We start from the raw sequence: 22,027 nt of genomic DNA, 5'->3' as shown, positions 1-22,027 counted from the left end.
CCCTCGTCCCCCTCTTCCCTGTCATCACTATGCCTCCTGACGTAAGAGTTGCCCATAAAAGATGCTGGATAGCCGGGTAGAGCTCACTTTCACAGTGTTGTCATTCTTACTCCACTTTACAGAACCTAAGAGCGCGGATACTTATTAGTCTACGTTATGTGACAGAGACATGGAGACGACACCGACTTTTAACCTTTATTTATTTTATTTTTTTATTTATTACATTTAAATTACCTGAGATTAGGAGTCTCGCTTCCAACGACTCCAAGACTGCCCCAAACATAAAGGTACACTGCTTTCTCGAACAAAGATGTAGGATCGGTTACATTTAAACTGTGGTGAAAACTGTCACAGTAATGAGGCAACATTCTGGACAGCTCATTGGAAATTGGTGAATGCGCAGAAGCTGGCGCGCGTAAAGGCGATGGGCAGGTTACCGCGCCGCACCAAGGCTGCTGTTTTCCTCAGAAACCTCAGACATAATCCTCACTAAGACCACTAGCGATGCATTTATGGTGGTAATGGCTTACTCGGGTTGTTTCTCTTGGGACGACGTGCCAGCTACACGCTCTCAACCTGAGTAGAGGAATGTGCGCTATGAAACCCGTATGGAGGGCACAAGGTTGCACGTCGCCAAGACAAAAAAGCATGGATACAGACTGAAGAGGTGAGCGGCTTGAACTTGTCACGCACAAGCTTTCCTGGGAACGGTACGGTGGTGTGACCAGAGCGACCAGCAGTATCGCCCCTAAAAACTTTTCCAGGTGAAGACAAGACTGGAGCGCAGGATGTTTTCTGGTCAGGCTGATCTGAATTACAGCTTCAACGTGAGCGATGACCGGGAATGGGACGACATGCCGACGGACGCGGAGACTCTGTCCCCGACGGGCTTCGTCGTGCTTTCCGTGGTCCTGGGACTGATCATGACTTTTGGCTTTTTGAACAACTTTGTTGTCCTGCTTCTGTTTTGCAAATTCAAGACGCTGCGCACCCCGGTGAACATGCTGCTGCTGAACATCAGTGTCAGCGACATGCTGGTGTGTTTGTTCGGCACCACGCTCAGCTTTGCCTCCAGTATTCGGGGGAAGTGGCTCCTGGGTCGCCTCGGCTGCAGCTGGTACGGTTTCATCAACTCCTGCTTTGGTAAGTTTCTTACAGACTGCAGATATCAAACATACTATTTCAAGTGGAACGTTTGAGAAACAAATGGTTGTGTCCACGTGCCAGAGTAGCACTTTGACTATTCATCTCACAAATACTTTTTAGTGGAATATGCATCAATAAAGAGTGCATTTGCTGTCTGACCGCATGCCATATCTTGATGAATGTGTTTTCTTTGTATCAGCATGAGAAACACGGATGGCGCCAGAGGCGGCCCCAAGGAACATTACGTTTGGGGCCCCCTCATTTGAAATAATGCCAATTCAATTGTCACGGTGTTGCAGTACATCTTTCACTATGAAGATGGAGACGACTTAATGGGGAATTAATGTGCTGATATTGGTTCCTGCAGAGCATGGCATTTCTCCTCTACATCAGTGGCCATCTGTTCAATGATTTAAAACATGATTTGCTGTGATTCACTATGTGTAGCAAGAATTAAAGGTCACAATTCTCATTTGCGGAGACAATTGATTTTTGACTAGTGCTGCTATCATTTCTCAAAAACATTTTTAAAAAAAAACGATAATCAGTAATATCATTTTCAGAGACCCCAAAACTCCCTAACATCTTGATTATTATAATTTATAACTGTGCAGGGCCCAGTGGTCAGAGTAAGCTGAGAAACACTATGTGGTTTAATCAAGAATAGGCCAAAATAGGTGCTGGAATGGGAAGAGCTCCTTTGACCACTGGGCTCAGCATGCACAGTAAGAAAGCTCAAGATAAAGAGTTTATTTAATAAAAAAGGTTTACAACGATACCTAACACAAATATATTGAATTCATTTATGACTGCATTTTAATGCCAGGACATTTAGAATCACAGTTTCACCTTGAACCTCGAGCCCCCGGCCTTTTGGAAGCTCTAAAGGATTGCATGGGCTGCTTGCACCTGAGACCAACATGTGCCTCTCTACTGTCTCCTTCTCCACTTTACTACTGCCTGAGTACAACATAGTGTAGGGGGATGGAATGGTGATAGTGCATGAATGAAGGTGGCAATGCTAAATTATTTTAGTCAGACTATAGATTAAATTCACATGACGTCACACGACGCAAGTTAACTTATTAGAGGTTCTTTGGTGAGATATAGTATACTAATCTTTCTCTAATTATAAGACAACAGATAAACAGATTGTTGTGTAAGCAGTGTTTCTGTATGTATGTAATATGTTATATGCTTGCTAACATTAACTTGCAAGCCAGGTAGCCTAACACTGCTGTTTTCTCCATAGAGGAGATGAAGATAAACGATCGACTAGGAGCCAGAGAGCTGAGATCACATGCAAATAAATGGCTAATTTATAAATAGCATTAGTAATGGGTATGCTTCTTTAAGCAATTTTTATCTATGTATAGAAATGACCGCTGTCAGCAACCAACGTGAGCAAGAGCATCTGGGGTCAAGTCGTTTAGTTGTTCTGGCTCTTCTTTTGTTTTAAGACATTAATCCACGTCTGTCTCCATACTTACGGCTAAAAAAATCCATATTTAACTTTGAATTTGAGGAAACCCTCGCTCTCCTATTATTCGCTTTGAAGTAACACTCCAGGGCATCCCAAACAAGGAAGGTGGTTTAAGTGTTTGAGGGTATTTTATTTATTTTTGGGCTTGTCCCATGGTGCCTTGATACAATGACCTCAAACAAAGCCATTGTTCAGTGAAATTGGTTCAGACGGCTTGCTGTGTAGCTGACTCCTTGGTCTATTACGCTGGGGCAATTATTTTGACAGACCAAATGACTTTATTTTCCCCAGTATGCTAATTTCATTTTCCTCTACAGTAGCTCTTCAATCTCCTTTCTTTGTACTTTACCCTTTACTCTGCAGTGATTTTGCATGGTAACCCTTTTATAAGGCAGCAAGGTCGTATTGTTTGCACATCTCAGATAGTGATCAGGTGCTTCATTCCAAAGGTAAGACAATGGAATTGAAAACAAGATCACAGCTGCATTTCATTAGGCATTCAACACTTTTTATAAAACATTGAAAGTAAAAACATAAGATGAGATTGAGACGGTCTCGTCTAGGAACAGAGAGCTTTCAGAAGAAACTGCATCAGATTTTCTTCTCAACTGCAATAGCTGTTGTTCCAAGCGAAAGGGTGTCCGTGTGTGTGTGTGTGTGTGTGTGTGTGTGTGTGTGTATGCGTGTGTGTGTGTGTGTGTGTACGTACATTTCCTTGTGTGAATTAATGGTTTGCTTATCAGCTTTCAGGGTTCCAGAGAGTGTGCTGCTGCACAGCAATTGATTCACATCTACAGTTACACACACAGGCATACATCTGTAGAATAGCAATACTAACTGGATTCTGCAGGTGTCTTGAACAGTGTAGACTGGCATGAAGAACATAAAGAATATCCCTCTCTCAACCTTTATCTCAGGCAAACACACAAGGAGAAGGCGCATCTCTCTTAGCCAGGGGTCCTTCCTGGGGTGTTCAGATTAGGAATATTCAAGATAACCTCTTTTATATCCCCCTTTCTTCTTCTGCTTCGTTTTCTACTGTAACAAACACACCGCTTCATCTCAGCTTGACATTCTAAATGTGTGTGTGTGCGTGCCTGCGTGTGTGTAATTATATTCATGCATACATATGATATGTGTGCATACTTATGTCCATATACGTGTAACCAGCGAGTAAACCATGATCTCCAGTCAGTGACCATAAGGCAATATAAACAAATATCAATTAATTTATGCTTCATTTAAAAAACCCTACTTTCACTTAACTTAGATCAGTTTGACACTACTTACTGTACTATGATGTATACTGTGATTTTACTATGATTTTTATCTATAGGAAACTGAGTTAAGGTGAGTTTACCCCACACTACATTCCGGATTCACTTAAGTTTAGCTAATTTAGTTAATTCTTTGTAAAAAAAAATAAATAAATAAAAAAAATGAATACAGAGCTGTTGAAGGGAGCATCTTCCTCTTATACTGAATACAGTTTCTTAAGTTTACTCCCACCTGTAGTTTCCTATTCTCACTTTCTATCCTCATCCTTTACATACATACTCTACATAAATGCAAATTAATTTTCTTGCTTTTAAACAGATAATATTCATAACAAAACTGATATTGGAATACTAATGGTTATGTACTGGAGGTGTGTTGGGTTTCCAGATTCTGTAGATCCTTTACCTTTGTTTTCCCATCTTTCCTTGCAGGTAATTCATAGGTACCACTTTTCCCTTTTGTCATGTCATGGTTCAGGACCAGACTGTGCATAGCTACACATGCACTCTGCACACACACACACACACACACACACACACACACACACACACACATAAACAGTACATAAGCAATCTTGTTCTTTGTTTCCTCCTTACATTCTTGACCTCTCAATCCCAAGGCACCACCCCACGACAATATGCCTTAAATAAATCTGCCCACACATGTTACATACATGTTCACAAACACACAGCACACGCTCGCATAGTACACCTTGTCCTCCCCCTGGAGTGGCCTCATTAAAAGAACATTACAACACCAGTTTCTCATGCCCAATGACGCATGGCCACGCTTAAACGTGTGTGAAGATTGCACAGTGCTTTGGTTAAACAGCCCGTCGCAGCAAAAAGCCTTTTCCGAGTCTGACTCAGATAATTCATTTTCTCCATAAAGCTCTCCTCCACCATACCCAGCCTCCTATCCTTCCTCCAGATAAGGTACATGATAGGGGAGAGGCTGCTTCCATCCACCAGAGCCTGAGCATGAACTCACACATCATATATAGTGCTATGGCATGAGTCTGCATGGAGTGAGCGCAGAGGAAAGTGGAGAGGGTAATAGCCTACCGGAGTGGGTGGTGGGTGGTGGTGTGTGTGTGTGCCATGATTGATCACCCATTGTTCCTGGACTACTGGGCTACAGTCTTAAACAAGGATTGAATGCAATGAATCATCCAGTTTTAACTTCACATGACGACCTCAGTGTCTTCTCTCCTCTCATTCATACATTTTTGTTTGGGTCCATAGACTTGTTCAGATTTGTCAGTTTACCTCTTGTCTTCTTAAGGAACAGAAGAAGATGATGGAGACCAGTGAGGTGCAGGATGAGTCATAGCCTGAAGTCCATGTTTATTCAAATTCACGGTGCGTTTTATCTACTCCGACGTCGTTGGAGTGCTCTCTTTTACATACAAATCAGCATTTTGTCTCTGAAGTGCCAAGGTGCTAATTCCTCCATGGTTTGTGGAAGATGTGGATTGATTGTGTTGGGAGGGGCATGGCCTACACTTAGCCTTTACATGGGGTAGTGGTCATGTCATTTTCCACACACTGCACATGTTTAAACACGAGTTTATGTGTGTTGGACTGTCATTTTCATTTAAGCATCACAAGTCTAAAGGTTGGAGATCGATTAATTGTAAATGTGGACGGTGCGAGGGAATACAGAGCTGCATCTTTAATAGGCACTGTAGGGAAGCTTTAGCCTTGACTGAAGGCATATCAATTAGGCCGGGGTCAGAGCGTGGTGATTGGAGCAACAAACAGAGAAAAGGGATATCTGCTGGTCTCATGTGGCTACACTGAGAATGGCAATGAGTGACACCGAGGCAGAAAAACAGCTTCTGACAGAGAGATGCAGCACATCGGTCATGTTTTGCTTTTTCATCAGGAGGGGATGCCTCTCTCTCTCTCTCTCTCTCTCTCTCTCTCTCTCTCTTTCTCTCTCTACTCTCTCTCTCCCTTTCTCATGAGAAGCACATCTAACCATAAACAAGTCAGTAAATGTAGTTGTTGCAAATATACAAGTCATAGCCATTGCTCGCCACATAAGGAAAGCTAACTATGATGAATGAGAGTAAAAACAATAGTCCGACTCAGGTTCATCAGTGATATTACACTCATTGCTTTTGTAATTTTAGTTGTAGCTCAGACAGAGATAAATGGTTGCACAATGAATACAAATTGACACCAGCAATGTGATGAGAATAGTGATGAGACTTTGACTGTGCCGCCACAACTTTACAGCAGAGATGTTAAACTCCAGCATAGCATTACGTATACCTAGAGGTTATTGTAATAGTGTGACAATAAAGCTATTACCTATTTGTATATTTTGATTTTAATATATATTTACAACACAAGCTTGATGTGTTGAATCCAACCAGTCCCTTCCACATTGTTGCTTAGGAGCCAGTTGTTAATTTGCATATTATTGAAAGTGGCCCATCTATTCGATCAGCAAAGTCATCAGAAATTACAATGCATTCCACTGCACAATGTGTCAGAAAGGTCTTTCTCTGCTGATGAGAGTTTAAAGACTGGATGAAAAGTGTAATCTTCCTTATTGTCAAAGGCTGATACATAGTTCAATAACATGCAGAATTAATCAAAATTATTAAGATTTTATCAAAAATCTGAAATTCTTGATTGATTCCTCCAATCCCTGTTTGCTTAATTTTTTACTTTCAATGGTAATGATTTTTTTTTTGTTTTCCCATTAGCATGCTGGCTCATCTCCAGTGTTGAAATAGGTTTTGTCACCCCTAGCTTCTGTCCTTGAAACATCAAGACACTAGGAATATCTTGTAATGGCACTATGAATGTAAAATTAAATGGTCATTATTATTAATGAGTCCATAGATGCTCATTTCCTGGTTGTGATCATTTTAGCCTTCACACAGGCGGAGAGAAATGGAAGTGGAATGAGTAGACTCACTGGGAGCTTACTTAATTCTGTTTCTGCTCAATCTGTTTTCACTTCTGCATCTCTCCTTTCATCCATTTTCCTCTGTTAAATCACAATTTCCCTTTTCCATCATGTTGTATTTCCTCTGGTGCACCTTTGCTGTTTCATATTTCTTTCTGGGTGAAAATATGTGCAACATTCTAGTCACCCAGAACAGCCAAATATTTTTCTGAAACTAACCAATTACAAAAACCCATTTGTAAGCAAAGGCCATGGTTATATTGTATTCTATTGCAATTTACACAAAGTACATTGTGTCTACTCGACTCTGCATCAAGAAAACCAAACACCCGAACCAATGAAACACATTAGTTTTAACAATAAAGACAGCTATTTTAAGAGAAACAATGTTGCAGTCTGTCTTTGGGAGTTGCTGTCTTTACTGAGTGAGAATTATTGAGACGTTTTGACAAGTATCCCAATCCCAAGAAAGAACATTTTGTTATACTAGAAATGACCTGAACCAAGATTATCATACATCTTAAATTGCCAACAAGTCCTCCAACTCATACGACCACATAGGTCGTTTGTTCCTACCCTCTAATACCACCCACAGGATGTTGGGAGAGTCCGTACTCGGGGAGTTGGCAGCGCTGCATGGCTCTTTCTGATTCGCAGCACAGATAATCCTCAGTAACCCCAAAGAGCAGAGTTACAGAATACAGCAAGAGTCCTGGGAATGAGGCTCTGCATCCTGATATGCAGGTCCTGTCTCTCCCCTGCACTCATGTTCAGCACTCATGTTCAGCGCTATCGCAGTGCTTTTCTCCTCAGGCTCCAGGATACAGTTCAGGAATCCGTACAATGTCGAATCACTTAAATATTTCTGCATTTCATTTTGTCTTCAGTCAAAAAGGAAAGTCAAAAATGTCAAACTAATTAAAAGCAAAACTGAAGTCCCTGAGCACCAGTGCTAATTGTGTACCATGGGGCAACTGTCTCTGTCCATTTCCAACCAGCTTAACCAACATTGTTTTTCATTTAATTTAAGACATTCGATTTCAGTATCTAAATCCATCAGATTGTGGATGGTGACTGTCTAGGTTGTAACCATAGAAACAAGGATCTCTCCTGGCCAGATGCTGTACCAAGGGACTGTCTGGCGTGACAAGGAATAAAGATCAATGACCTGTTCGGTGTCCACCTCTAAGACCCTGGCGGTGCGATTGTGGGATTCATGCAGTGCAAAATATTGCTTTGCAACGCCCTGCTGTTTTGCTGAAAGATTTCCAAGCCATTTCCAAGGCTGAGGGTTAAATGACAAATACTGACAGGCATATTGAAGATCTGTGCATGAGTGAAATGACTTGCTATGTCTCTGATCAATGTATTTCAGCACTGACTGTTATTTTCCTCTGAAAATGATACATGCTGTGAAGACTTGTGAACATAATGCATTGTTTATGCTGCTGTATCAGGTTCACCACAGTGGAAATTTCATTTAGCATCAACTTTTCTAAAAAGTTGTTTTTGTGTAATGTGATCGCAGTTTAAATGGTGAAACAGCTGGAAAAACTGAAACTGAAATGCGACTGTCCTCTCTGTTCCCTCCCTTCAACAAAAGCAAGGGTTCATTCCAGACAGCATTTTGGGGGAGAATGTGTTACCTGATGATCGTTGTTCAGTATTTATAAATTGCAGATGATTACACTTTTACTGTTTTGGAACTATAACTACAAACTATAACTTGTATAACTGCAATAATATGCAGTAGTGAGTTTTACTTTCATGCCAGCAATCATGTAGTCAGAGTTGTGATGTTTGGTGTTGGTAAGATAAGATAAGAAAAAAAAGATAAGATTGCACTTTATTGATCTCCTGGGGGAAATTCAGGTGCCACAGCAGCAATTAGTGGAACAATGCCAAGGAAGTCAAGTACAGGAAGGTAAATAAAAGAAAAAAAGTAATAAAATAAATAAAGGTAACATACATAATATAAATCTATAAGAAGCAGTGCAAATAAATGCAAATAATAAATGCAGTCCAAGGATATATTCCAGAGGTACGTAATATCCGTGTGCAACAGTGTCCAAGCATCCAGGTTAGAGGAACGATGGTCTGAGTTGGCATCTTAGCTTCTATGACTTATTAATATTTTCCGAAGCTACCAACAATCACATAAAAAACAATACAATAGGGTTCCAGCACTATGTGCCTGGACCCCGAAAAACACAATGGCAGAGCTTGGCTGTAGCCAGGAACAGATATTTCAAGTGTGTGTGTGTGTGTGTGTGTGTGGGTGGGTGTTTGTGTGTGTGTGTGTGCTCACATACATGGAATTATGGTGTTTCTCTCCACTGTCTGCCCCATATTGAGTTGTTAGTGAGATGGATGATGCGTGCGATTCTGGAGCCTGCTAACTTCTCCTCCCATATTCTCTTTTTTCACAATGGCTTTTCCACTCCCTATGTTCCCTCCGACTCTCTCTATTTCTCATTTCGTCCTCTGCTCTCATTCTACTCTATTTTATCAGCTCCTAACATTCGTCATCGTAAGTCCGTAAAAACAAACGGTCTAGGTAGGGCTAGGTTATACTTCAATACCCCCGTGATTCAAAATGCACAATATTACCATCTGGCATTCAAGAAATGGAGAGTTAAAGGGCATTAAATCCCAAAGCTATTGAGGAGAAAACCATGCCACACTGAAGCCAGGCAGACAGAACGCAATGCAGGAACAATAAAATGTTTAAATCTCCCTTTTTACTGTTATTCACCCCATCACTGATAACAAAAATGCATATTTAATATGTGTGCATTTAAATCAACGTCTCCTACGTTTGAAGTTGGATATTAAGAGGTGATGCAAAGGACAATATTTCATGTCTAAGGGAGAAATTTAGAGCGACAGTGCTACATACAGTATGCACTTGTGTTCCAGTCTGCATGCGTCACTGTTTTTATGTTATTTCTGTTAATAGTTAAACCGGGACCGACACTCTATTACATAAATATGGAAATTATACTTCACATTTCATGTTTTAGCATGTTAGAATTTAGAATTAACTGGTCAAAAGTAAAGCTAATGAGACTGTATGAGATCAAAGGCTGTGGGTAAGGCAGTGTGCTGGCTGCTGACTCAGCTTCTCCATGCAGAAGCCCAGTCTCCACCAGGAAGAAGCCAGAATCCATCAGGAAGTGAAATGAGATCAGTTCAGAGAGACACAGATCTGTCGTTCTAGTTCCCGCTTAAAATGCAGGATTGTTAAACAGAGCTACAGAGTCGGTGGGTCATATTTTGCTTGCAGCTCTCTGAGGAGGCAGTTTGTGTGTGTGTGTGTGTGTATGTGTGTGTGTTGAATTGAGAGCGGGGCAAATAAGGGACAAGGAGATGGTGTGTGTGCTGAACCGTGCAAATCACAGGGTCTGTGCTGGTCCTGTGGCGAGTAGCCAGTGTGATGATCTTTTTACCTGATGGATCATATGTGACATCTCACCCCCACGCTCTCCACCTGCACTCTCCCCAGGAATCTCCCTCGTCTGCCGTTTACTGTCAGCAGAATGAAGGGTTCATAAGACATAAGTTCAAACTAGAGACAGGTAAAACAGAGATGATGATCACCTTTGAATTAAAAAACGCATCAAAAAATATTTTTTTCCTCAAGAGATCATTAAAGTAAAGGAAGAAATCACTGTTTTATTCTTAGAAAAAAAAAAAAGAAACAACATTCACCATGGTTTTCTCATTAGTGTGGCAGTTGGTCAACAGGTGTCACAACTCATCACCATCTATATATCAGTATGTTTTACTCCAATTTAGATACTATGAGTGTAATTCACTGTGTCATAGATCATAAATGTCAATGTGCAAATGATTCACTGTCCGATGTTTCCCCCACTCACTCTCTCTCTCTCTCTCTCTCTCTCTCTCTCTCTCTCTCTCTCTCTCTCTCTCTCTCTCTCTCTCTCTCTCTCTCTCTCTCTCTCCCTCTCAGGTATAGTGTCGCTCATCTCTCTGGTGATCCTCTCCTATGACCGCTACAGCACTCTGACTGTGTACAACAAGCGCGGGCCGGACTACCGCAAGCCCCTGCTGGCAGTGGGGGGGTCCTGGCTGTACTCCTTGCTGTGGACAGTGCCCCCCCTGCTGGGCTGGAGCAGCTACGGCATAGAGGGGGCAGGAACCAGCTGCTCTGTGACCTGGAAGGTTCGGACGGCCCAGTCCCACGCCTACATCATCTGCCTCTTCATTTTCTGCCTGGGTCTACCCATCCTGGTCATGGTCTACTGCTACAGCAGGCTGCTTTGGGCGGTCAAGCAGGTAAAGAGACGGAGAGGCAGTGTGTGTGTGTGTGTGTATGTGTGTGTTCATGTGTCAGGCTTGCTATTTGACTGTGAGATGTTAAAGAAACAAATCCACCCTAAAACACTTTAAAAAAAAACAGCTATTGGTGATGTACCTTGCATTTCTGGACCCATCTTGTCATTTGGTGGTGTATTAGTCTTATTCCCTCAGATAACTAAACATAGATGACATGACATCAAGATATTTTCTGTTTGATAGCAGAAAAATGTTCAGCTATCCCAAACAGTAAACGTCAGGTTTTGGTGTCAGTCCCTCAGACTCAACAACCATACAGGGAGAAATCCACTGTGGAAGAGGTAGAGATGCCAATTTCTCCACTGACAGTAGCCTCAATAGACCAGAATGCAATGCAGCCGCAAGACGTGTTGCGTTTTGAGTAAGGGGCCATGAAAATATGCTTATTTATTAAGTATTTTCAAAAGCTAGGTGATGGGCAGTGTGCGTCAAAACACACAAAGTCTGTCAATCACTACAACACTGTCACCAAATGGATAGCACCCTTTGATCATTGCGTAAACACTGACACAAAAAATGCTACGTATTTGCATCAAAACTGGACAGATTGTGTAGCTTATATAGTGCTGCTGACAATACAAAGATTGCCCCACACACAAATATGAAAGCAAAACATGTCTATACAGTATTCATTTATCCCAGTCCATACAATGACCAAATGAAACAAAGGCAAGGCTGGTTACAGTACTGAAAACAAATACAATACACTGTCTATTGAAAAACGCAAGGTCGCCATAATTACAGTCAAGGATTGTAAGAAGCAGTCATTCAAAGGCAGGTGTGCTCTTTTACTTTTCCATTGAATCACACGTCACACTGACACAATGCTCCTTGTACATAGCTGACTGACAAATGTACAATCTGTTTTGTCATTGCGTCTAGGCAATGACAATTGCGTTTTGTGTTTTGCAAAATGTGCTTTAGCATTTGCATTTTGTGTGAACACAGTGAGAGTTGAAATAGTGCCGTGGCCAGTTGCATTAATGTTGTGGGGTTTTGACGCACTATTTTGAGAATGAGGTGTTGGATGTGTTTTGGGAAATGCATCTAAATGACTGAGAAAAACTGTAAAGAAGTAGAAAGTGGGTATACACCAAAAGGTCCATTACACCCCTTCAACACAAAATAACTCCTGGAATGCACTGAACATCACAAATTGATGATATCTAACACTGAGATTATCCAACGGTGGAATTTTCCTTTAAATGTCCTTTAGGCTTCAGATACACACTGAAGGAGATTAGAGCTGAACCTTAGTCTTCTGTTCAAAGCTAAGAAAAATATTACAAATGATATACAAGGCAGTACATTGTTGAACGGGGTTTTGTTGAGTCTTAGGGACTGAGTATTGTCCACCTGGAGACAGTTAAATCACCTGCACTCCCCTGCAGTGATTTAAATTGTTTACTCCTGAGAGTATAGAGTGGTTTAGCGGAGCAGGGGATTACCTCGACATATCTCTTTAGAAAGATCAGCAGCTTTGATAAAGCCTAAGCCACTCATAGTGAACAGACAGACACAAAACAGGACAATAAAACACACTATATAGTGTTTTGTGTATAGTGTAGTCTGTAACTGTATAACCACATATTGCTTTCTTGTCTTTTAAACACACACACACACACACACACATACAGCCCATAGTGGTCTTTCTTACTGTGAGTAGCTTGTTACTCTCTGACCGCTGGATGCCCTTCTGTAAACACGTCTTTTCCTCTGTTTGGAAGGGGCCCCTGGTAGCAATAAGCAGCTTTCACTATAAGTGCCCTTCACTCACAATTACCTCTCTGCAGGTCACATTGGCAAAATTGATTTCAGTCGGCATTACTATTGCTCTGCAGCCTGTGGAGCCAATTGCAGTGCAACATCTCAAACACTCTTTCAACTAGCCAATCAGTCATAACGGCTGTGGCTCCACCGCCACTTGATTCCAATGGACACCCTTAGCTACTGCAAATTCTTTACCAAGTCTTGTGATTAAATGAGGCCGGGTTGATACCTGCTGACCTGCCAGCGGTCATCACTGACTTGGCTTGTGTAACCCACTCCTGGGTAAGTACACCTCGCTCTAGGTTCGAAAGGAGCTAAGTTTTGAGTGCAATAACCATAGACACAACACAAGTGAATTCAGTTAACTGCAACTTTAGTTTGCCTATGAATAGCAAAACAATGCAACTTGCATCACATTTACATAAATATGAAAAATAAAAAACTGGGCCCTTTAAACCAAAGAAAATTGTCCTTAGTTGTATCAATTGTCCTTATGTGGGATTTCTCCACAGTTTCAAGTAACTTCCAAGTCAGTGTCTGATGACCATAGAGGAAAATTGGTCAAACTCAACTTTGTTTGAGTTCAGATCAGATGGAGGTCTGATCTGTCAGAGTCTGGTGAGTCAGAGTGCACTCTTTAAGTATAACGTGTGTTCGAGTTGGTACCAATCCAGGTGACTGGCACAATCCTACCACAAGGCAGATAGTTCATCCGGCTGTTTCAGTGGCAATGTAGATCCGGGTTCCTGGAAATCAAGCTGGGAGGCTCGCCATCTACTGGAATCGTTGGATCTTCTTCACTGGATCTTCTCACTCAATAAAAGACCTGACCGAGGCATGTGAAGTGCAACTAATTAAGATGAAACCGGCACTTCTGGCGGCCTCGTGGCTTCTGCAGGGAAACCGTTTCACTATCATCTGATAACTGCTCGACTTCAATAACCGTTTTGCCTTAGTTCTTACTGTTTCTCAACTTTTGTGAAGCTCAACATTGTTACACGGAGCAACTACTTCTAGCTCAACATGGCGACTCGAAGGAACTCTCTTTCTGTATCACAGACTTTTTTTCTGCTCGTAAACTGCACTGCAAAACTTCCGGTTGATTTTAGTAAGGGGTGGGAATGGGTGAAACAAAAGATTTGACTAAGTTATCACAACTGTAGTATCTAATAACAGAAATAAAAGCATTAACTTAAAACTTAAGTCAATAGTTCAATTGTTTATAACTTTATTCATTTCTATTTTAACCCGTTTGTTCAGCTGGGTTACACTTGCAAAGTCTGATTTTATGTGGTGAGGGTTGAGTGTGCAGAAGTCTTAAGTGAGAAGGTGCTGGGCCGTGTGTGAGTGTGTGAGTGTCCCCGATGCGTCTTTACGTCAGTCTGTTACCTCCTGACAAAGTCAATTATTAAGCAAGAGTGCACAGAAAAGGACAGCTGTCTCTATTTGTCTCACCTTTTTTGTACCGACAGAGGAGTGAGGGGAAATTGATTGGGACAGCTGGAGTTCTGTCATGAAATGGGGAGGCAGTGGAACAGAACTGTTGTTAGGAAAGACATCTGCAGGCATAACATGAATGTCTGCCATAGCGGATCACAAAGGAGCCAGAATGAGAGAGTTGTAGATGAATGAATGGGAAAAAAGGGAGTGGATAGGTGAAAGAAAAGCGAGTAGGAAGAGATTAAAAGATATTTAATGGGAGAGAGATTAAAAGAGATACAATTAATGGGATGAGGAGAGAGAGAGATACTAGCTTGATAATCAAATATAGATCAAGAGATAGGTAATGAAAAAAGAGTGAGATAAGGCACTTCTTTTCTTTTTAACTGTGGTGTCTGTCTTACTCCCTCTTACTCTCTGTCTTTCACACACACACACACACACACACACAAACTTTCTCTACCCCTCTATAACCACATTTTTTTAGTAAGTTTGTGTTCCTCATGCATATGTAAATCCTCCATTCAATAATATTGTTCTAAAAGTAAATTTCAAGGTTTTAATCCATAGCAGCAGCCGGAAAAACAACATTCCAGCACAGAGCCTATTCTTTGTCAGTGTTTCACCAATTTTAAGTAGTAAGTGAGTGAAGCATTAGGAGAAAACGGGTCACAAAGGAGGAGGAGCGGTGTCTCTTTCTCCCCTCCCTTCCTCATCTCTTCCCCTCTCTCGTCCACAGGTGGGTAAGATCCGTAAGACTGCGGCCCGGCAGAGGGAGTTCCACATCCTGTTCATGGTTCTGACCACAGTGGTTTGCTACATGCTGTGCTGGATGCCCTACGGTGTGGTGGCCATGATAGCCACGTTCGGCCCGCCAGACATCATCAGTCCTGTGGCTAGTGTGGTGCCTTCGCTACTGGCCAAGAGCAGCACCGTCATCAACCCCCTCATCTATATACTGATGAACAAACAGGTGAGAGAGAAGTGTGTGTGTTTGTGTTACCCTTTGAATGACAAGAACAGCGCTCTACATGTACAACAGCTTTATTTACATGGTAAAAAAAGACGAATTAACAACAGCTGAAATCATACAAACGGTCTATTTAAATATCCATTCAAGTGTAATAAAAGGGCCTTCAATGACAAACCAAAATGAAAATCTCTTAAAAAGAACACCCTAAGGCTATAGGGAGTGAAAGAGGAGCTTCACTCTTATTGTGGTCAGTCATGAATGTTTCTTCTCCTCTTCCTCTTTTGAGGGATCCTCAAGGAGCTTGAAGGAAATGTAGAAAGTGAAACTGAAAAAGTTGGACAATCCTTCAGAGGCAGTGTGGTGCAGCAACTCCCCACAATACAGAATAGAGAGAATATACATTAAAAGAGAGGCCTCAAGAGCAAAAGGGAAGAGAGAAATAGGCAAAAAAAAAAGAGCAAAAACATGATGAGCATTGAAGAACAGTGACCTCCAAATATTTTCTCATCTCAGCACATCGCCGCTGATCAAACAGGAAAGTTAATGCCAAGTTTCAGTACAGTGTCCCCTATTGAATACTGAACAGAAAATTACCTTCTTAAAAAAGGCATTTAAAATTCAACCAAATCCCACCCCAAGCATCCCAGAGAGAAGCAATAGCACCTTAGAAGTCCTGCTATTACTTAAAAAAAATCCCTCCTCCTGCCTTTAACCCACCCAGATAAAACATAATTAAAAAATGAAATTTGGCACAATATCAAGATTCTACTGCAGTTGCCAGAAGGCATTGCACTTCATCAAATGCTTCCAGGGAAACTAATAATAGCTGCACCGCAGCTGGATGTGATTTCCCTATCCACACGCATGCATTGAAATCTGCACAACACCAGTAAAAAAATCTCATTTTTAGCACAGTCTCCTGCTTCTCACAATACCAAAGACGATGCTGTCTATTTACAGTACGGTACAGCACAGACATGGACAGTTTAAGACTCTTAGCCCTGATCCAGATTTGCATGCTCTGTGCATTGGGAAGTAATAAAATGGTTATTAGAAATGTACATGTACAATATATTCAGGGTTTTTTGCACCTTCAGTGTGTTACAATCACAAGCAATAAAAACATTTGATGATTTATGTCAACAAAGAAACAAACAAACAAAAAAAAAACAACAAAGCTAAAAACCTGCATGATTCCAAATGAATACTGAATCTCCTCAAGCCTCAGAAACGCCCTCTGGAACAACGACTACTTCTCTCTGGCTCCCTGTTAAGTACCTGCTAATGAGATACCCAGTAATTCACTGACACAGCACAATGCTAAGCACCAGGATAATCGCATTCAAAGAAAAAGCATCTTCTAACAAACAGCTTTGCCATTTAGCCTTTTTCATCTACTACCTGGACAGAGCCATCTTCTTCAACACACATCGCAATACTCAAAGCAAAGTTTTTCTGACACGTTTCAACATCATGTACCAAACCACAAACAATGGGCACAAAAACATTTTCTAGAATAGCATACACTTTCAATAAAAATCTCCGTTATAGGCAATACTTTTCTGACTGCATGGCTCCAGTACAAATCACAACTCCTGTCATGTCTGTATGGCGTTTCTATGTCATTCTAACTCCCATCTCATATTAGGAGGGAGTTATTTGGCAAATTACCATACTTATGACCATATGCACAACTTTAGGATAAAGATAAAGAGGTAAGAGTCCAAACTGGTTCAATGAATGTATGCGAGTCAAAAGTCACAAAGCTTGACAGCTAGACAGCTAGACCCCCCCCGCCAATCTCCCTCCCTCCCTCCCACGCTAAAACAAATACCTCTGGAGCTGAGGCTAACTGCCGGTCTGGCACGGACTCAGTGTAAACATGAAAACCATCGAAGCAGGAGGAGACAGCCAGCCTGTAAATATTACTGGTTCAAATCCCCTTTCTGATAAGACATGGTCTCCGCTCTGAGCTGCGGAAGGGTTTTTCCCCTGCAGACCAATATCAGAGGGTTCAGGAAATATGAGAAACTTAGAGCCGTAGGAAATGATGGCTTAAAACGCTGCATGCCGCCGTCACATGACAGAGACGTAACCCTGCGATGAGGAGCACTGCATGCACAGACTTGGACTTCAGTGGTGAACTCCGGCGGTGATTTGGCCGTGACAGAGGGTGATAAAAGTTACATTCAATAAAAAGTGAACTGACCTTCAAATGGGGGCTGATGATTGCACAATGTGTTTGCATGAGGCAGAGCTGAGAAGCCCCTCAGACAGTCAACACTACCTCGACAATCCCAACTGCTCAACACCTCATTCAGCGATTAAACTCAATAGTACTGCAGTCCTGACGATAGCATACACAATACACACCGCATGTATCTGAACAGTTAAAAGGCAACCCGAGGAAAGTGTTCAGTCGACCACTAGGCACAGGGTTACAGCTGTTCTGAGCACCTGTTTAGATTGAAGATCCATTTTGGCCATATTTACTCTGATTTAACTATGCCCTCGTTTACAAAAAAAAAAAAGTATTCACTGTCTGGGATAAATCCAAAGAGGGCAACCAATGCCTCACCCTGGGATTTTATCTACAAGACAAAGAGGCTTCTTGGCGTTGAGTCAGAAGTCATCCTTAAAGTGCGAAGTAGGAGTGACAATCTGGTAAGTGGTTTGTGTAGTCATGCACGGAGAGTGAGTCAGTATTGAGCATAACGACATCAGCAGTGCGAAATAAACCCCTGATGAAAACACCAAACGAGACTTCTGACTTCACAAGAGGATATCTGAGGAATGTCAAACAAGAACACCTGCTGCAGGTTCATGAAATGTGAATCCGTGCTGTTAAATAATACTGATAGAGACTGAACAGTGTTTGGTGTAGCTTGACTTTCTCTCTGTGGAGACATCAAGACTGTGTTTTACACTGTATGTGCATTCCTCTGTATATGTAGCTGGTATACGTCAGTGGAAGTGTAGCTGGTATACGTCTGTGGAAGTGTAGCTGCTATATGTCAGTGGAAGTGTGTGTGTGTGTGTGTTTGTGTGTGCGCACGCATGTATGACATTCAGTGCAGACTACTGCTTGCTTTGTCAGATGTTCACAACCCTTTGGACCAATAAAAATCACAAATATCCATCATTATAAACAGTGGAATTTCCTTTAGGCGGCGGACCACCCAAAGCTATTGATAAACACAGAGTTTACGACATTAAAACACACCCAGATATTGAAAATTCACTTGTCTATCTAAAAACACTGATCTATTGCTACCCTAGTCAGCTCCACAGCTAACGTGGCTCAGCTAAAGCAGAGAAGTCCTTTCAGGCCGGTTGACCTGTCGCTCTCAGAGACAGACCCTCTCCTGCCTCCGGTCTATTAAAAAAGTCTTGATGAAGACAAGGTCTGTCAGAACGCTCCACGCTGATCCCACCCTGAGGGGCTATGGCTTGTGTTCTTCACGGGTCTAATTTGAAACTTGTAAGTTCCAGCCTCCTTGTCTCCAGTGGCTTTATTGCACCTCTCCCTCAGTCAGCCCAAAGGGCTGGGGCGTGTGTGTGTGTGTGTGTGTGTGTGTGTGTGTTCGGGCTCAGAGGGTAAGATTTCATATGTCAGATGTCACAGTTGACGGTGCTGAAGCCGGGAAGAGTGACGCGTCCCTTCCTCTTGAGGTCACTCTCAGGGCCCGTGTTGATCCGCTGGACCAGGCTCTTCTCGTACAGGAGCGGGTGGTAGGCACCCAGTGTGCAGGCGGCGTCGTAGTAACGCTCGTGGTAGTGGCACAGGTCCGTCTGCCTCATGGAGGGGATGTATTCGTACACGTGCACCTGCTCGCACAGCGCCATCATCAGGAGGATGCCTACAATGGAAACACACAAACGGTAGTTTGGATATTCATATTCGGAAATGTTGTGCGGCTTTCTTTCACTTTGACATTTTTCACCCACAACTGAGAACCAGTTGTAGCATTTACAGTGAATCAATACCACATTAACTTTGAGACTTTGAGAGATTGGTGTAATTGCCATAAACAAACAAGACCATTGCAAAGAAGATTGGCAGCCTCTACACTGCATTTTTAAATTTTATGCCACTTTGCATTTTTTTTATTTTTTTTATTTTATTTTGCAGGAAATCTGCTGGATTACTGTAGGACACAAAACAGGAGAAGAGTCGCTCTTCTTCCAGCACAAAAGGAGCTAAAGCTTTCAGAGTTTATTGCAATGGCAGATGCTGGAATGAGTTTAAGGCTGATGGGAAAAAAAACACTTCCAACATGTTTATCCACTTCAGTAGAGTGAAAGAGAAAACCTTTGACTGAAGAAGCAAAAGATCCTCTTTGCGACAAGAAGCAACAAAACCACTGGTGTGAGGAAAAGGCTACCAGTCGTCTCCACCATGGTCTCATTTGTTTGCAGTAATTATACAAACGTATCACAATTCATTTGACAATTATAATGATACCCCGATTAAAACCACTACATATATCACCTTTAAGAGGGACAGAAAAGAGCCATCTGAAAATGTCTGCAAATGTGTGTTGTGACATTAAGTGAAAGCAGAGTCCTGAGATAAAGTCACTCACACTTATCAACTGCCACAAACACAGAACACATATCCATATCACCTCCCTCTATATAAACCTGAATGTTAGTCAGCCTAAATTGTGCTCCCCATACCAGCTGGGGAAATCTGGGCAGGGAAAGTGAATGAGCGACACTCTCTCCTCCCTCAACTATTACTATAGAGTCGACCTTGAGAAAGGCACTTAACCCCCAAAAACTCTAGCAGAGCTGCACAGTGGCAGCAGAAGGCTGCAGTTGTGCTATGCAGTTCCCAGGTGTGAGTGAGTGTATCAGTGTGAATGTGAAGTCCATAAGTGCTAAAAAAAAGAGCTACAATATAAAATGTATTGGCTTCCTGAGTCGCTACAACAGATGGCCTGTAGTCGCTGCTTCAAACCTCTACTCAATTTGCTGCATCACTAACCAGGTAACAGAGTTGCCTTATCCCCTGACTTTTCCCCTTGCCTTTTTCCTTAAAGCATAACTCCGGCCATTTTCCACCAGGACTCTATTTTCCCATGACTTTCCAATTGATTCTGACAAAAAACTCACAAATTGCTTCATTATAAAGCTACTTAAGTCTTGCTTGCCTGGGTGCGCGGCTCTCCAATGCAGTCCTTTAGGGCCAAGTGACTCTATTTTAATCTCTTTTTCAATATATTGACACTTACTCTGTAATGAGACGTATGTATTTGTTTTCCAGTTTTTCCATGACCTGACAACTTTCACTATTTTGCACTACTGCACTATGTAGACAGGCAGCTGCAGCCGGCCGGCAAATTGTATATTATGAAGTGCTACAGCATTGATCAAGGTAGCATTGAAACTGTATGAGGAAGGCATGACTTTAGATAAGTTACAGAGCAAGCAATTATGATGAGATTTTTGTCAGCAATTTTTTTGTCATCGATCGGCATGATGGAAAAATATTAAAAAAAAAAAAAAAAGGGTTCAGGCCGTTCTTATTCTTTAATTCTCTCAACTATATTTAGGGAACGCAGAAGACAGAAAAGGGGGAGTGTGTGCATGTGTCTCGGAGGATGGCTGTCAGGCTTTTCTACACAATGTGTTTAATGGCCTGGGAGGCCACACTAACTATGTTAGAAAACAGCTACTCCACCGATACAGCAGACCATTAGCGAGCCATTTCCCTTTTCCAAACGGCACTTCCTGTTGACTTTGAGACATCAAAGTGCACTAAGGCAGGAGGATTTCTGCCTGAACAAACTCTGAGCACATCCAAGCGACCGGTCTCTCAGGAAGGTGAAGCCAGGGTCAATCCACCTCTGGCAGCGGGCTGACCACCTTATCGACTCAGTTTGGCCGGGTATGTGTGTTCACATGCTCTCTCTCTCTCTCTCTCTCCCCCTCCATCTCCCTCTCAGTTCTACAGGTGTTTCCTGATTCTGTTCCACTGTAATCAGGAGCCGCTGCAGAACTGCCACTCCTCCATGCCCTCCAAGACCATGGTAATCCAGCTGAACCGCAGAGTCTACAGCAACACGGTGGCCTGCACCGCCCAGATCTCCACCAGCGCCCTCAACAAGTGCAGCAGCACTCCAGCCACCGAGCGCACCAACCCTCCTGAGGTCAACTCCTGAGCACAGAGAGCCTCGACAGGACCGGGCAGGAAAAACATGACCGGCTGGAACGAAGTACGCATGGCTCAGCTCGCTAGATACTTTACTCGTTACTCAATTATGCTCCACAAGGCAATGTTCAACATGTCTGACAAACTGATGCCCCTTCCTCCCTCAGTCTGTGACTGTGTGAGCAATATTGAGGAAAAATGTGAAATGAAGCATGATGCATTTAGAAAGGATTTGTGTCCTGTATGTGTGACATGGTGTTTGTATGAAAAAGGACAGTGTTCTCCATTTCTGTGTGTTTCTTAATTTTTTTCCTGGATTTGGATTTTTATATTTGTTCAGTGTATTTACACTAACAAGACACAAAACGATACAAAATGCCTGTAAAATACATATTGTCTTAGTATATCTATGTGTACAGGGAGGTATGATATGCTTATCTTTCAATATTTGTTGTTTGGTCAATTATTTATTGATGATTGTGATAACTGATATCAT

The 22,027-nt window shown here is 42.1% G+C and overlaps 2 protein-coding genes across 2 annotated transcripts in view; one reads left to right on the top strand and one right to left on the bottom strand.

The window, feature by feature from the left end:
* Nucleotides 1–788: 788 nt before the first annotated feature.
* tmtops2b (teleost multiple tissue opsin 2b) lies at nucleotides 789–21,541 on the top strand. Its single transcript, XM_071919698.2, has 4 exons — nucleotides 789–1,143; nucleotides 10,806–11,131; nucleotides 15,141–15,374; nucleotides 21,326–21,541. Exons 1-4 carry the CDS (start codon nucleotides 789–791, stop codon nucleotides 21,539–21,541), a joined length of 1,131 nt encoding a protein of 376 aa, XP_071775799.1.
* The window catches only part of st6gal2a (ST6 beta-galactosamide alpha-2,6-sialyltranferase 2a), a 30,003-nt gene continuing 25,188 nt past the window's right edge, over nucleotides 17,213–22,027 (bottom strand). Inside the window, exon 7 of the mRNA XM_071919697.2 lies at nucleotides 17,213–19,234. Within this exon, the coding sequence (XP_071775798.1) occupies nucleotides 18,987–19,234 (248 nt within the window). The 3' untranslated portion in view covers nucleotides 17,213–18,986. The remainder of the gene's footprint in view (nucleotides 19,235–22,027) is intronic.

This window comes from Centroberyx gerrardi, chromosome 10 (genome assembly GCF_048128805.1).
Source record: "Centroberyx gerrardi isolate f3 chromosome 10, fCenGer3.hap1.cur.20231027, whole genome shotgun sequence".
Taxonomy (NCBI): domain Eukaryota; kingdom Metazoa; phylum Chordata; class Actinopteri; order Beryciformes; family Berycidae; genus Centroberyx; species Centroberyx gerrardi.
The sequence above is the reverse complement of the archived record's forward strand: the minus strand, read 5'-3'. Positions and strand labels throughout refer to the sequence as shown.

Bases quoted from the DNA above. Each gene is read 5' to 3' on its own strand.
- tmtops2b (XM_071919698.2), top strand. From the start codon at position 789: ATGTTTTCTGGTCAGGCTGATCTGAATTACAGCTTCAACGTGAGCGAT. The intron at 1,144-10,805 runs GTAAGTTTCTTA...TCTCCCTCTCAG, and splicing joins TTTCATCAACTCCTGCTTTG to GTATAGTGTCGCTCATCTCT. The intron at 11,132-15,140 runs GTAAAGAGACGG...TCTCGTCCACAG, and splicing joins TGCTTTGGGCGGTCAAGCAG to GTGGGTAAGATCCGTAAGAC.